Here is a 14282-nt window from a genome sequence, read left to right on the forward strand (position 1 = left end):
GCCAAACTTCTTGATTATCTCCCTTAAGGACTTTTATTGATGGATTTGCATGCCATCTGCCTTTTGCACCACTTGAGGGCCGATAAAGAAGTTCAGTTCCCCAATCATTCTCATGTTGAACTTGCTACTCATCACATTCTTGAATTTATCTACAAGCAACAAGTTAGTGGAATAAAAAATGATATCATCTACGTATACCTGAACCATGAAAATGTCGCCCTTGTGTTCTTGGATGAAGAGAGTCTTATCGATCGTCCCCCTTCTGTAGTTGTTTGCAAGGAGATACTCGGAGAGACAAGCATACCACACCCTTGGTGCTTGCTTTAAGCCATATAGTGCCTCGTCTAGAAAATACACGTGGTCTGGGTGCTTTGGGTCCTCGAATCCTGGAGGCTTCTTGACGTATACTTCCTCGTTGAGAACTCCATTGGATAAGGTTGTCTTCACATCCATTTGAAATAGCTTGAAACTCTTGTGAGATGTGAAGGCTATCAGTAGACGAATGGCCTCGAGACGAGCAAATGGAGCATAGGTCTCATTATATTCCAATTCCTCTTGTTGGTTATATCCTTGAGCAACAAGACGAGCTTTGTTCCTTAATACAACACCTGATTCATCAAGCTTGTTTCTAAAGACCCAACGGGTTTCAATGATAGTATGATTAGAGGGCTTAGGAAATAGACACCAGACTTTATTCCTTTCGTACTCATGAAGCTCTTGTTGAATATCGGCCACCCAATCTGGATCAAGGATGGCTTCTTTGATGTTCTTAGACTCGGAGAGGGAGGCAAAGGCATTGAAGGCACATAGATTGGTCTCAAAAGTGCCTTCTTCAAGTTCCCTGGAGGATGAGCGCCTCGTTGCTGGAAGCTTCTAGTAGGAGGGGATGTGATGGGTACTGTGTTGGAGTGAGAGGGAACATCACTGTTATTGTCTGAGTCACATGCTATGGGAACTGAGGAGGTAAATGGAGGGGATAGTGGATTTAGGGTTGTAGTACGAGGTTCTTGAGGGCTTTCAGAAGGTGCTTGTAAGGGAGTGACTTCGGGGAATGGATTAGCAGTGTTAGACGACGGAGAATGGAAAGTGCCTTCGTTGAACACCACGTGTATGCTCTCCTCATATGTTCTCATTCTTTGATTAAACACCTTATATGCCTTACTTGTTGGAACATAGCCAAGGAATATGGCTTCATCACTTCATGCATTAAATTTTCCAAATTGTTCTTTCTATTGTTGAGCACAAAGCACTTGCATCCAAAGATCTTGAAGTGAGAGGTGCTAGGAGGATAGCCTTTGATCAACTCATATAGAGTCTTAGCGAGCTTAGGACGTACAAGAGCCTTGTTGGTGATGTAGAAAGTTGTGTTCACTGCTTTAGCCCAAAATGAGGAAGAAACTCCACTGTCAAGTAGCATTGTTCTCGCCATGTCTACTAAAGTTTTGTTGTTCCTTTCAACAATGCCATTTTGTTGTGGGGTACTAGAGGATGAGAAATTATGACTTATCCTCTTCTCAATACAGTTGCTAAGCATCTTGTTGTTCTCAAACTCAGTCCAATGGTCAGAATGGATAGAGCGCACTTGTAATGATAAGGAATTCTCAAGCAAAGTGACGAGCTCAATGAAGCGAGAGAAGACTTGATCTTTAGAATACAAGAAGAGTGTCCATGTGAATCTAGTAGTCATCAACGATCACGAATATGTAAAGTGCTCTACCAGGGCTTTGAACATGTATAGGTCCAAAAAGGTCCATGTGAAGGAGCTCAAGGGGCTTCTTGGTAGTGATGTCTGACTTGGGTTTGAACGAGCTTCTGACTTGCTTTCCTTTGACACAATTACTGCAGTGTGTCATATTCTCTATCTTGATAGTAGGTAATCCACGGACCAACTCTTTCACACGAAGTTTATGTAGAAGATGTAGATTGATGTGCCCAAGTCTTTGATGCCACAAAGCAGTTTGATCTTCTATCATGGCAAGGCAAAGGTGACTCTTAGGGATGTAGTTGAGTTCGAATATGTACATGCTATTGACTTGCTTTCCCTTTAAGATGATTTCATTTGCAGCATTCCTCACAAAACACTTTGAGGTAGTAAAGGTGACTTCATTTGGTTCCTCATCATAGAGATGAGCGACACTCCATAGATTATAGCGAAGGCTCTCCACAAAATTCACCATTTAAATCTCTATTTTATCATTCGGATGCACCTTTTCATGTCCTGTAATCTCTCTATCCCTTTTGTCACCAAATGATACGCTTCCACCGTCATAGTTATGAAATTTTTGCAATCTTTCCTTGTCTCCGGTCATGTGACATGAGCAGCCACTATCGATGTACCATTTGTTTTGGCTGCTCAATTTTACCTACAATGAAATAATCAAACCTTTTGGAATCCATCGAAGCTCAGCTTTTCTGGGTGGATTAGCTTTCTTGTTGATATTAGGAGAATGATTATTAACACGTTTTTGGCCTTTGGTTGAAGGAACATGCTCAAAATAAGAAGGGTCATTCAAATCAAACACTTCACGTGTATTGTGAGTGGGTGACTTGTATGGCTTGTTACTTAGAGCATGCTTCTTCTTGCAGCTATGTATAGTATGGTTATTATTACCACATAACTTGCACCATTCATTATATTTCACATAACCGTACTTGCCCTTCCCAGGACTGAAGGGCTTCTTATCCTTAAGCTTAGGATCTACAGTGTTTACTGTTCCTTTGGGCTTGGCTCACATACATCATATGAGTCTCCCCCCCTTGAAATCAGTAATTGTTGTCCCTTGACAGTTGTTCAAGTACCTTTACCTTTTCTCTAGAAATTCATTTTTGCTTCTACAAGTTTGAAAGTTTTTATCTAAGGTCTCAGCTTTTTCAGTTAATTCTCTAGTAAGCTTCTCATTGGCGCTAGAGCACTTAGTAGAATCTCTATCTATGTCATATCCTAGTCCAATTCTAGATCTAACAAACACTGTTTGATTCAATGTGTTCTTATTAATAGTGTCAGTTAGATCGGTGAGTTTATTAAGGATGATACCTAAGTCACTTTCCACCTTTGAATACAAATAGATAACCCCCTTGAGATTCCTTACCACTGCATCCCTCGCATGTCTTAGTCACTAAGATCAGTTCCCTAGATGTTAAGGCCTTTTCCTTGTTAGCTAGCCTAGTCGACAAATCCAGACACTCATAACATAGATCTTTGACTTCCTCTTCATATTCATTAATTTGAGACTCTAGAGTTTCAGTATCTTCTAACAAGCCCTTAATCATGTTGATAAGCTCTTTCTTTTCTAGCAAATTAAGACGGGTAGGGAAAGGATCAGAAGATTTTACCTCAATAGCAAGAGCCTCTGTGTCAGCCATAAGACATTGTCCTTGGTAGCCTTCATGGAGATCCGCTTCATCGTCTTCTTCTTCCCATGCCGAGACAAGTGCCTTTTTTTCAGATGCTTCGACCTTAGGGTTAGTGCAGGTCTTAATGAGATGCCCTTTTCCTAGCAATTGTAGCATGTTTACTCTTTGAGATCTCGCTTTGCTGAAGATGATGGTTCTCCTTCTCCAGCTTTCCTTTTGAACCATTTCTTGACCATTTTCTGTCATGAGGGTGACTTCCATGTCATCGTCCTCTTCCTCTTCACCATCGTTGATGTCCATCTTTTCTAGAACCTTTGTGAGCTTCAAAGCGGTTCCAGTGGCTTTTTTGTAGCTAATCCCTTTCTCATATCAACGTTCTCTTGATCGAAAAACTTGTCAAATATGTCGACCCCCGAGAGCTTTTTACAATCTAGAGACATTAGAGCGATTCTTTGCGTGAGATAGAACTTGTCACTCATTTCATAGATGACCTCTAGTGTTTGCTCCAAAGTGTCAATCTTTACACCATCAACGCTTAGTTTGTTTACCAAGATAGTGAAACGGGATTGGCACGCTAACACGCTTTCACCGGGGAGTTGCTTGAATGCTTGGAACTCTCTTTGAAGAGTAAATTTCCTGGTGTCTTTCTGAGATTCTTTGGGTGAGATCAAACTTGTCACTCATTGCATAGATGACCTCTAGTGTTTGCTCCAAAGCATCAATCTTTACACCACAACGCTTAGTTTGTTTACCAAGATAGTGAAACGGGATTGGCACGCTAACACGCTTTCACCAGGGAGTTGCTTGAATGCTTGGAACTCTCTTTGAAGAGTAAATTTCCTGGTGTCTTTCTGATATTCACTGCTCATGTGGATGGAGATAATAGCTTCCACATATCCTTAGCCGTTGGTATGCCAATGACTTTGTCTATGTCTGTTCGTGTGAATCCACATAGGATGAGTTGTTGAGCTTTTGAGTTCTTCTCCATCTTGTCATAGTGCTCAGACTGCCAATCTTTCCTTTCCTTCAATTCCGGAAGCACTTCATTGCAGAGCTTGATTATCTTCCAGCATTGGTAGTCCTGGGTTTGGATAAATGTTGTATGCACTCCTAGCCACCAGTCAAGCTCCCCTTCTAGAAGTTGATGAGGTTTGTTCAAGGACATCTAGGTTGAATTCTCCGTTCTTCGTCATCGTTCTGGAATCAGATCCTGCTCTGATACCAATTGTGGATCGTGTGATTTATGAGTACTTAATCTAACAAAGAATGGTTCTTTTGTGCGAAAAAGATTAAGACTTTTAAGGAAATGAATTTCGAAACGATCTTCTTTATTGATCCTCTTAGAGTTTACAACTTCAAGGCAAACACACAGTTCTTAGTTCGTCTCCCTAAACTCTCCTAGATATTGCCTAAACTCTAAATCAACAAAGATATCCTTAATGAATGAACAACACTTTCTAAATCATCAAACTAAGCTATTTATACTAAAGACATAATCGTTGGGAACTAATCTACTAAAAGCTATATAAAATAATTAAATAATACTATGAATCGTAATAGAAACTCAAAGATAGACCTGTACAAAGTCGGGTTCGAGTTGGGCTCGGGCCGGAGTTTTCGGAAATTTATACCCGGATAAGCGGGTCAGGCTAAGCCCGCCCGGTCGCTTCGGGCTGGATTCACTGTCCAAGCCCGCCCTCTTATGCGGGCTGGGTAGCCTAGATACGACTTATACATATGTCTAAGTTATAAGTTGTAATTTTACATACTAAGTAGTATAATTGATAAGATTAAATGGTTATTAATTTAAGGTGTTGGAGATTTATACGACGAGTTTAAAAGTTAATTATCTAAGATAGACATATGTTTATAAAATCAAATAGCATAAACACAAAGGTAAAATAAATCCGGGCTTTCGGGCGGGCTTAGCGGCCCAGACGGGTTATTATCATTGTCCGTACCCGGCCCGCTCGGACTACAAACCTTGTCCAAGCCCGGTTATATGGCCGGGCGGGCCAGACGGGTCGGACAGGCTAGCCCGGACTTGTACAGGTCTACTCAAAGATAATAAGTAGTTCCAACAACCTAGATTGCAAATCCAGGAGATCTCGTGAAAACTCTATCTTTCCCTTTATAGTAGTTTAGAAGATATCTTTCCTCTTTTACGTGCTCGGTTCCCTTCCTTGTCACCCGCTTCCCTTCAGCGCGTCACTCCCTTGTGTTATATATATGGATCTTTAGTTGCTCAGTTCCCTAACTCCAGTACTCAATTCCCTATGTCCTGGTATTCGATTCCCTTATTCTGGTGAAGCGCTTTAAGCGCGTTATTTCTCTTCTCGCTTGACTCTCTTCAGTCGCTTCACCTTCCTAACTCAAACTCGTTAATTCCTTTGCTCCAATGGTCTAATTTGCTCAAAGGCCTATTACTAACATGTAATAACTCACTCAAGGTAGACATTAGTATATAAATATGTTTGTTATCATTAAAAATAAGAGGTCGTAGGTTATAGATACTAGTAGCTAGTTCCTATAACCCAACAAAATCATTTTGTTTTTGTTTTTTCATCTTAGTTCAAAGGTTGAGGACCCGACCCCTTACGTCTACGTCTGGAGTTCGAGTCACGATGGCAACCACAAGGGTTGGGGAACCATCCCAATAAATGTTGTTGTTATTAGGTTCCGACACGACACCACATAAAGTGAGGACATGTCCATTTACACCTACACTCGGCATGGACTAGGAACTATGGTTATTCACAGCCGGATACCCTATCTGGCTTATCTGGTGGGATATCCGAAGACATAATTTTCTAAAACTGTGATCCATATTCGATCCAACACTTTCCAGATATCTTATCCGAAACTCCCATATCAGACCGGATACCCGTTCAGAATATCCTAAATATCCGTTATCTATTACTGTTACATATGAAGACAAACACATATTTAACTGTAGTAAAATATTATATAAATACTTCAATCATCGTATTGTCAAGGTGCCTACATAGAAGCTTTGCTTTCACCAACTCCTAAAGTCTAAGCATCCATCAAAAATAGAATATCTGGAAGGGCTTAATTGATGATGAAACAACTCAATGGAAGAGAACAAGTAAACAGAGAAGGAAAGAATGTCGGTGGGGTAAAAAAAGAGTTACGATGTGATTTTGGATGTTTAAATATCTTAGTAAATAAAAAATTACTCTAAAATTTCTTTACCAATGGACCCTTAATTAAATCAAAATGATAATTATACATAACAAGTATAGATATAGATAAATTAAGTAATAAATTTAGGTTATAATTTTTTTATATTAAAATATTAATAAAAGTGAACTATCCCCATATATTCGCGGATAACTAACCCAATCTATATCCCACCCGTTGATTCGGAAATTTTTCACCAATCACATCGAATTGGAATAATTACCAATAAAATCTCTTAGATTGATTGACTGATCAATTAATCGAATTATATGGATTGGATATTTTTAAACAGCTCATCTACTGAAATATCTCAAAAAAGGAGACAAATAACTAGCTACAATTGGGCTTGAAAGGCCCAACCTCCTTAACGGAATTTGGGAAAGCCCAAGCGAAAACCCTAGCTTCCCCTTCTCTGTAAATAAGGAACGCCGAAAACATCCTTCTTTTTCGTTTCACTTCCTTTGCTCTGTTCACTGCTCCGTCGGCGAGATGTCGAAGAGAGGTGAATTTTCCGACTACATCTTCAATATATCAATCTGTTTGCATTTTTTCGTTGCTTGCCTTCTTGTTTCTTTTAATCATTTGAAAATTTGCAATATAAAAGGTTTCCGGATCGTGGTTTCAGATTAGTTCTTGATCTAGGAAGTTTTGATTTGTCAATTGTACCTCCTCTGAATATAAATGGGTGAATGCAGGTCGCGGAGGTTCCGCGGGTAACAAATTCAGGATGTCACTGGGTTTGCCAGTGGCTGCAGTTGTGAATTGCGCAGACAACACTGGCGCTAAGAACCTCTACATTATCTCCGTGAAGGGGATAAAGGGTAGACTCAACAGGCTGCCATCTGCTTGCGTGGGCGACATGGTCATGGCTACAGTGAAGAAGGGGAAGCCTGATCTCAGGAAGAAGGTCATGCCGGCTGTTATTGTCAGGCAACGCAAGCCCTGGCGCCGAAAGGATGGTGTCTTCATGTACTTTGAAGGTTAGCCCTGCTCACCACTAATCCTACCTTGCCCAATTCTGAATGCTTAAAACTGTGTACTTCTGGTTGTTAATAATGATATGAAATATCGATCTGCACTATGTTTGTCTGTCGTATTCTGCTGTTTAAGGACAATACTTCCATTGATTCATCTAGTTAATGCATTTGCTATCTTTATTGTTTCTAATTGCTAATACATAAAACAAAGCTGTTTCTATAACTGCCATCTTCATTGCTTATGCAGATAATGCAGGAGTTATTGTCAACCCTAAGGGTGAGATGAAAGGTATGTTGACAACTGATTTTGGTCTTTGCTATGATTTTCTCTGTAGACTCTTCCAGTAATAATTTCAAATGTTCTCTTGGTTAACTCTACATTGAGCTGCATTCATGAACCTATATATGTCTATGCTGACTTAATCATTAAGCAGAGATTTGTATGCAACAAATGAGCCTAATTTGAATCACCTTCCAATTCGAACACATCTAGTATTCGTAATGATTGCTGTTACAACAGATGAAAACAAAGCATATGATGCATTGATGTACTTGAGATAAAATTACTAAGCTGAAACTGTATGATAAACTGATTGTTGGAGAATGATCATGTGTGTCAATCAATTCACCTTATGTTGTCCCTGATTTGGTCTCTGTTACATGTAATTCAGGATCTGCCATTACTGGCCCGATTGGAAAGGAATGCGCTGACTTGTGGCCGAGGATTGCAAGTGCAGCCAATGCTATTGTCTAATTTTGTTTTACTATCTGCCATCTTTTACTCTCTAGAAAAGGAAAAACTTCAAGTTTTGTTCTGACATATTAGTTGTTGAGACAATTGCTGCCAGTGATCGAAAAAATTGAAGCTTTGAGTTGAGACTGAGAACTTTTGCTGGAAATAGATGTTTGTTTGGAACTTTGTTGGGTTGCCTGGTGGTTTATTTGGGGTTTGGCTAAGATAAAATAATGCTTAGAGGTTAGAGTTTGATAAATCTTCACAGTTGATTAATATTAAATGATCATAATTAAAGTCATCCTGTTTCAAATCTGTGGTCTGTTTGAATGGATGTCATGGTGGAAGAGCCTTGCTTGAGCTATTGCCGATCTAGACATTCATAAGAACAAACAAACAATCAATCTACAAGCTATGATGGTGAAAGCCCTATGAAAATCAGAATTGAAATGCAATTGATAATGGGATTGAAAATGAAATTAGAACTAGGCGAAGGATGATTGAAACCAAACACAATCAACAACAAGACCAAAGGCTTGATGACCTAAAACCTACCTAGTTGTAATGTCGTGTAGAACCTTAATCTACAAGCCTACACAACCTACACATGGAGGAGGCACAAGGAGGAGCTCTATGACGATTGTAAGATGCTTGACATACACAAATTATCTAGAGTAAGCAAGCAATCCGCTCGATCACACACATGAGTTCAAAACTCTCTTTGAAAAGGAGAAAACAACAATCTTTGCTAAACTTGAACTGCCGAGTTCATGGGTGCCAAGGAGCCTTAAATAGGTTGACTATAACCGCCCCTTGGTCTTTAAAACACACGCATAAATGTCTTGAAATATAGAAGCCAACATGGCTTAAAACAATGTCACGAAATGCAAATGTCTAAGTATTAGAAATGGGAAAGATAAGCAAGGTCTTCAAACCATCTTCTTGGACTCTAAAGTGAGTAGAGTCCTAACTTTAACCATTGTGTCCTCAACTTCCATAGAGTTGCTTTGAAGGCTTAATTGAGTGACAAAAATGGTTAAGTCTTCTTGTAGTCTTTTGGCTCTTGACCTTGTAATTGGACCATCTATGGCGGATGCTTCCATTGGCGTGTCTTCAAGGGATGGTCCTCCATCATCCTCCCCTCCTTGGAAAGGATTCGACCACGAATCTTGAGGTGTGCCCTCATGTCCCTCATAGAGTGTAAGATCAGCCACATTGAAGGTAGCACTAACACCATAGTCATCCGGTAGGTCTACAACATATGCGTTGTCACCTACTCTCCTTAGGATTTTGAAGGGGCCATCACCCGTTGGAGCTAGTTTAGATGCTCTCTTTGTAGGAAATCTCTCCTTACGCAAGTGCACCCACACCAAGTCTCATGGTTTGAAGATCACTCTTCTCCTTCCTTTGTTGTTCCTTGCAGCCACATCATGCCCTAGCTGCTCCAATCTTAGCTTGGTCCTCTCATGTAACTCCCTAATGGACTCCACCTGTTTATCTGCATCAAAATCTACTCGCCCCTCCATAGGAAAGGGTACAAGATCTAGTGGGGTTAAGGGGTTAAGACCATAGACATATTCAAAAGGACTTATGTTTGTGGAAGAGTGTTGTGCCCTATTATATGCAAATTCAACGTGGGGCAACACATCTTCCCAAGACTTTAAGTTCTTTTTAATGATTGTCCTTAGGAGGGTACCAAGTGTCTTATTGGTAACCTCAGTTTGGCCATCGGTTTGAGGATGACTTGAAGTAGAAAACAAGAGTTTTGTACCAAGTTGTCCCAAAGAGAACGCCAAAAGTGACTCAAAAACTTAGTATCCCTATCACTTACAATTGTCCTAAGAATCCCATGTAGTCTCACCACTTCTCTAAAGAAAAGAGTAGACACATGTGAAGCATCATCAGTTTTGTGACAAGGGATAAAGTGAGCCATCTTAGAAAACCTATCTACAACCACAAAAATTGAGTCTCGGCCCTTCCTAGTCCTAGGCAATCCTACAATAAAGTTCATGCTTATATCTAACCAAGGAGAGGAGGGTGTAGGTAGTGGTGTGTAGAGACCATGGGGTTTCACTTTAGACTTAGTTTTCAAACACTCTAAACATCTTTTAAGCACATTCTCTACATCTTTTAACATATGAGGCCAATGGAAGTGTTCTTTAAGCATAGGATAAGTCTTGTCACGCCCAAAATGCCCCATAAGACCTCCCTTGTGTGATTCCTCAACAAGCAAGAGCCTTAATGAGCACTTAGGTATGCAAACCTTACTTGCCCTAAAAAGGAATCCATCAAACAAGTAGAAGCACTTATAATAGGACCCTTTGCCTAAGCATTGTCTATAGATATCTCCAAAGTCAGAATCACAATTATAAAGTTTCTTAATGTAAGAAAACCCTAGCACCTTAGAATCAAGTTGAACAATTAAGGTATGTCTCCTAGAGAGGGCGTCGGCCACTATGTTATCTTTTCCTTTTTATACTTGATAATGTAAGGAAATGTTTCTATGAATTCCATCCAACAACCATGACGCCTATCTAACTTATCTTGACCTCTTAAATGCTTCAATGACTTGTGATCCGTGTGTAGTACAAATTCACTTGGCCAAAGATAGTGTTGCCAAGTTTTCAAGACCCTAAAGAGTGCATACAATTCTCTATCATAGGTAGAATAGTTGAGACACACACCTTTGAACTTTTCACTAAAGAAAGCTATGGGTCTACCTTCTTGCATAAACATACCACCAATCCCAATACCTGAGGCGTCACACTCTACCTCTAATGGCTTTGCAAAGTTTGGTAGAACTAGCAGAGGTGCATTGGTCAATCTGATCTTTAGCTCTTCAAATGCCACCTCTTGTGTCTTGCTCCATACAATTGGTGTGTGTTTCTTGGTAAGCTCAGTGAGTGGTGAAGCTATGGTGGAGAAGTCCTTCACAAACCTCCTATAGAAACCGGCAAGGCCTTGAAAGCTCCTAACTTGTCCAACATTGGTAGGTGTAGGCCATTCCTTGATTGCCTTGACCTTCTCTTGATCAACTTCTAAACCTCTTGAACTGACCATAAAACCTAGAAAGATCACTTCATTAGTGCAAAAATCACATTTCTTTAAGTTAGCATAAAGATGATCAAGTATAAGTGTGCATAATACTTCCCTGAGGTGTTGTTCATGCTCTTGTAGAGATTTGCTATAGATGAGGATGTCATCAAAGTAAACTACCACAAACTTCCCAATATAGCTTCTTAGGACATAGGTCATCAACCTCATGAATGTAGAAGGGGTATTAGTAAGACCAAATGGCATGACAAGCCATTCATAAAGCCCAAACTTGGTCTTGAAGGCTGTTTTCCACTCATCTCCCTCCTTCATTCTAATTTGGGTGATATCCACTTCTCAAATCTATCTTAGAGAACAATGTAGCACCATACAATTCATCAAGAATATCATCAAGTCTAGGGATAGGATGACGATACTTGATTGTAATGTTGTTTATGGCACGTCAATCTATACACATTCTCCATGATTGTCCTTCTTTGGCACTAATAGAACCGGCACTGCACATGGTGATTTACTCACCCTCACATAACCCTTGTTGAGAAGCTCTTGCAATTGATCTTCCACTTCTTTGCTCTCTTGAGGATTCATCTTGTATGCTGATCTATTTGGCAATGAGGCTCCCGGAATTAGGTCTATTTGATGCTCACCCCTAAAAGGAGGTAGTCCTAATGGTAGCTCTTCCGGGAACATGTCCTTGTACTCTTCAAGTATGCCTTGGATTGATGGAGGAAGTTTAGTGATGTTGCCTTCGGCACTAGTAAGAGTGTGCTTCTTGGACTTGATCAATGTCATAACTCTAGTGTCAATGGGTAGACACACTTCTTCTAGCTCAGCCTTGGACGCTAATAACACACTTCCCTTGCTAATTTCCTCTTCTTGCACCTTTTCTTTGGCCTTAGACTTCTCAAACTCCTCAACAACATGTAATGGAGTCATAGGACACAAGGTAATAGCTCTTCCATGGAATTTAAACATGTGCTTGTTAGTATAGCCATCATGAGTAACTTTCCTATCAAATTGCCAAGGTCTACCTAGTAATAGATGACAAGCATTCATAGGAACTACATCACATAACAAGGTATCTTGGTAAGAGCCTATCTTAAAAGCTACATTCACTTGTTTGGTTACTTTCAATTCACCACATTTATTCATCCATCTTAGCTTGTAAGGCCGTGTGTGTGCGGTAGTAGGGATTTGTAACTTGGACACTAAGGTAATACTAGCTATATTAGTACAACTACCTTCATCTATGATCATATCACACACCTTTCCTTTAACAAGGCACCTAGTATGAAATAGATTCTCTCTTTGATTAGCTTCTTCAATTGTTGCTAACACATGCAAAGTTCTCTTGCAAATAAGGCTATCTCCATGCTCGTACTCTAATTGCTCATTATAATCTAGGTCATTATCATTCTCAATTTCAGTTTCTATGCAAGGTTCATCTTCATTATCACTACAAGAATCATAGTGAACTAAATGATCTACAATCATTGTCCTTCTATTAGGACAATCCTTCATCATATGTCCCTTGCCTTTGCACTTAAAACATTCAATTTGACTAGACTTATTAGGGAGATTAGAGTTAGAGACATTCTCTTTTGTTCCTTGACTTGAGAATGGAGGCCGAGATGCTTGGCCTGGAGTGTTACTTGAGTTAAACTCCTTCCTAGGACCATATTGATCCTTGTTTCCTTGCTCTCGGTTGTAGGATGTGCTCTTCGGGTTAGGCTTCCAATTGGAATTGCTTGATTGCCCACGGCTTGTAGTGTAGTTGCTCTTGGACTTAAGCCTCTTCTCTATCTTGATTGCATTGTGAAGTAGCTCCACGGCTGTCCTACATGGATACATATCTACTTCATAGGAAATGTTAGAAGTGAGGATTCTTAAGTACCTTGCAATGGTGGAGTCCTCATCTTCTCTTACTCCAGCCTTAAGCATAGCATGTTGCGTTGCATTGTAGGCATCTTCTACACTCGTACTTCCTTGTTTAAGACTTTCCAATCTCTGCCTAAGCTCTCTTGTGTAATATGGAGGCACAAACCTATTCCTAAGAAACACTTTCATTTGTTCCCAAGTTTGGACTGGTGGATCAAGGTACCTAACTCTTTCTTTGACCAAATTATCCCACCAAGATAAGGCAAAGCCTTTGAACTCCAAGGTAGCTAGTTGTACCTTTCTTTGCTCGGGGAAATTGTGGCATGTCCAAATTTGTTCCACCTTGGTCTCCCATTCCATGTAAAGATCAGCATCACTTATTCCTTCAAAGGGAGGAATCTTCACCTTAACTCTTCCCAGTCCATCTGGTTCATGTTCTCTTCTACTAGCTTGGAAACCTCTATTATATGCCCTCCTCCAATCCTCATACTCATCAATGCCTTCATCATCATCCTGAAATTCATCAACAAACTCATTGTGTCTTAAAGGATTAGGAGATGAAAGGTTAGAATGATCTTCCCTTAAGTGCCGAGGGGTGTGTATGGGTGGGGGATACATAGGGTTTCTCTAGCTAGTGGGTTTGGATTTGGGATGTTATGGTTGTTCCCTCTAAATATAACCTCTCGTCTTGCTTCCTCATGTTGCTCTCTTTGCGTAGGAAGAGGTACTTGGCTATCTAGGTTAGAGGTTTGACCAGGTTCCATGTGGGTACCTAATGGAATAGGTCTAGATGCTAATTGGCCCTTGATAGTGTTCATTTCAGTTGTGAGAGAGGTGATGCTATTCGTGAGGCTCTTAACGATGCTATAGACCTCAGGTTGTAGAGGTGTAGGACTCCTTGTGTTTGATCTATCATTGCCTTCCTCTTCTTGATTCCTAGGATTAGTCATGATCAAAACAAACAAACACTGAAATAGATTAAGTTAGATTGATAATAACAACTCTCAATTGTTTTCCAAACCAAGTGTTTGATCACACAACTCTCTTGTTGCTTGTACTTCTCTAACTTGATGTTGATTTGT

General features: G+C 40.1%; 1 protein-coding gene and 1 pseudogene across 1 annotated transcript; one reads left to right on the forward strand and one right to left on the reverse strand.

The window, feature by feature from the left end:
- Positions 1 to 7047: 7047 nt before the first annotated feature.
- Positions 7048 to 8289, forward strand: LOC141248735 (uncharacterized). The gene is made up of 4 exons (XM_073669423.1): positions 7048 to 7060; positions 7254 to 7538; positions 7783 to 7824; positions 8207 to 8289. The coding sequence occupies exons 1-4, from the start codon at positions 7048 to 7050 to the stop codon at positions 8287 to 8289; spliced, it is 423 nt and encodes a 140-aa protein (XP_073525524.1).
- A 315-nt stretch (positions 8290 to 8604) lies between these two features.
- Positions 8605 to 13818, reverse strand: LOC141248737 (uncharacterized; annotated as a pseudogene).
- Positions 13819 to 14282: the final 464 nt, after the last annotated feature.

This window comes from Phyllobates terribilis, unplaced genomic scaffold (genome assembly GCF_046119375.1).
Source record: "Phyllobates terribilis strain yellow unplaced genomic scaffold, ASM4611937v1 Scaffold_3965__1_contigs__length_67144, whole genome shotgun sequence".
Lineage (NCBI taxonomy): Eukaryota > Metazoa > Chordata > Amphibia > Anura > Dendrobatidae > Phyllobates > Phyllobates terribilis.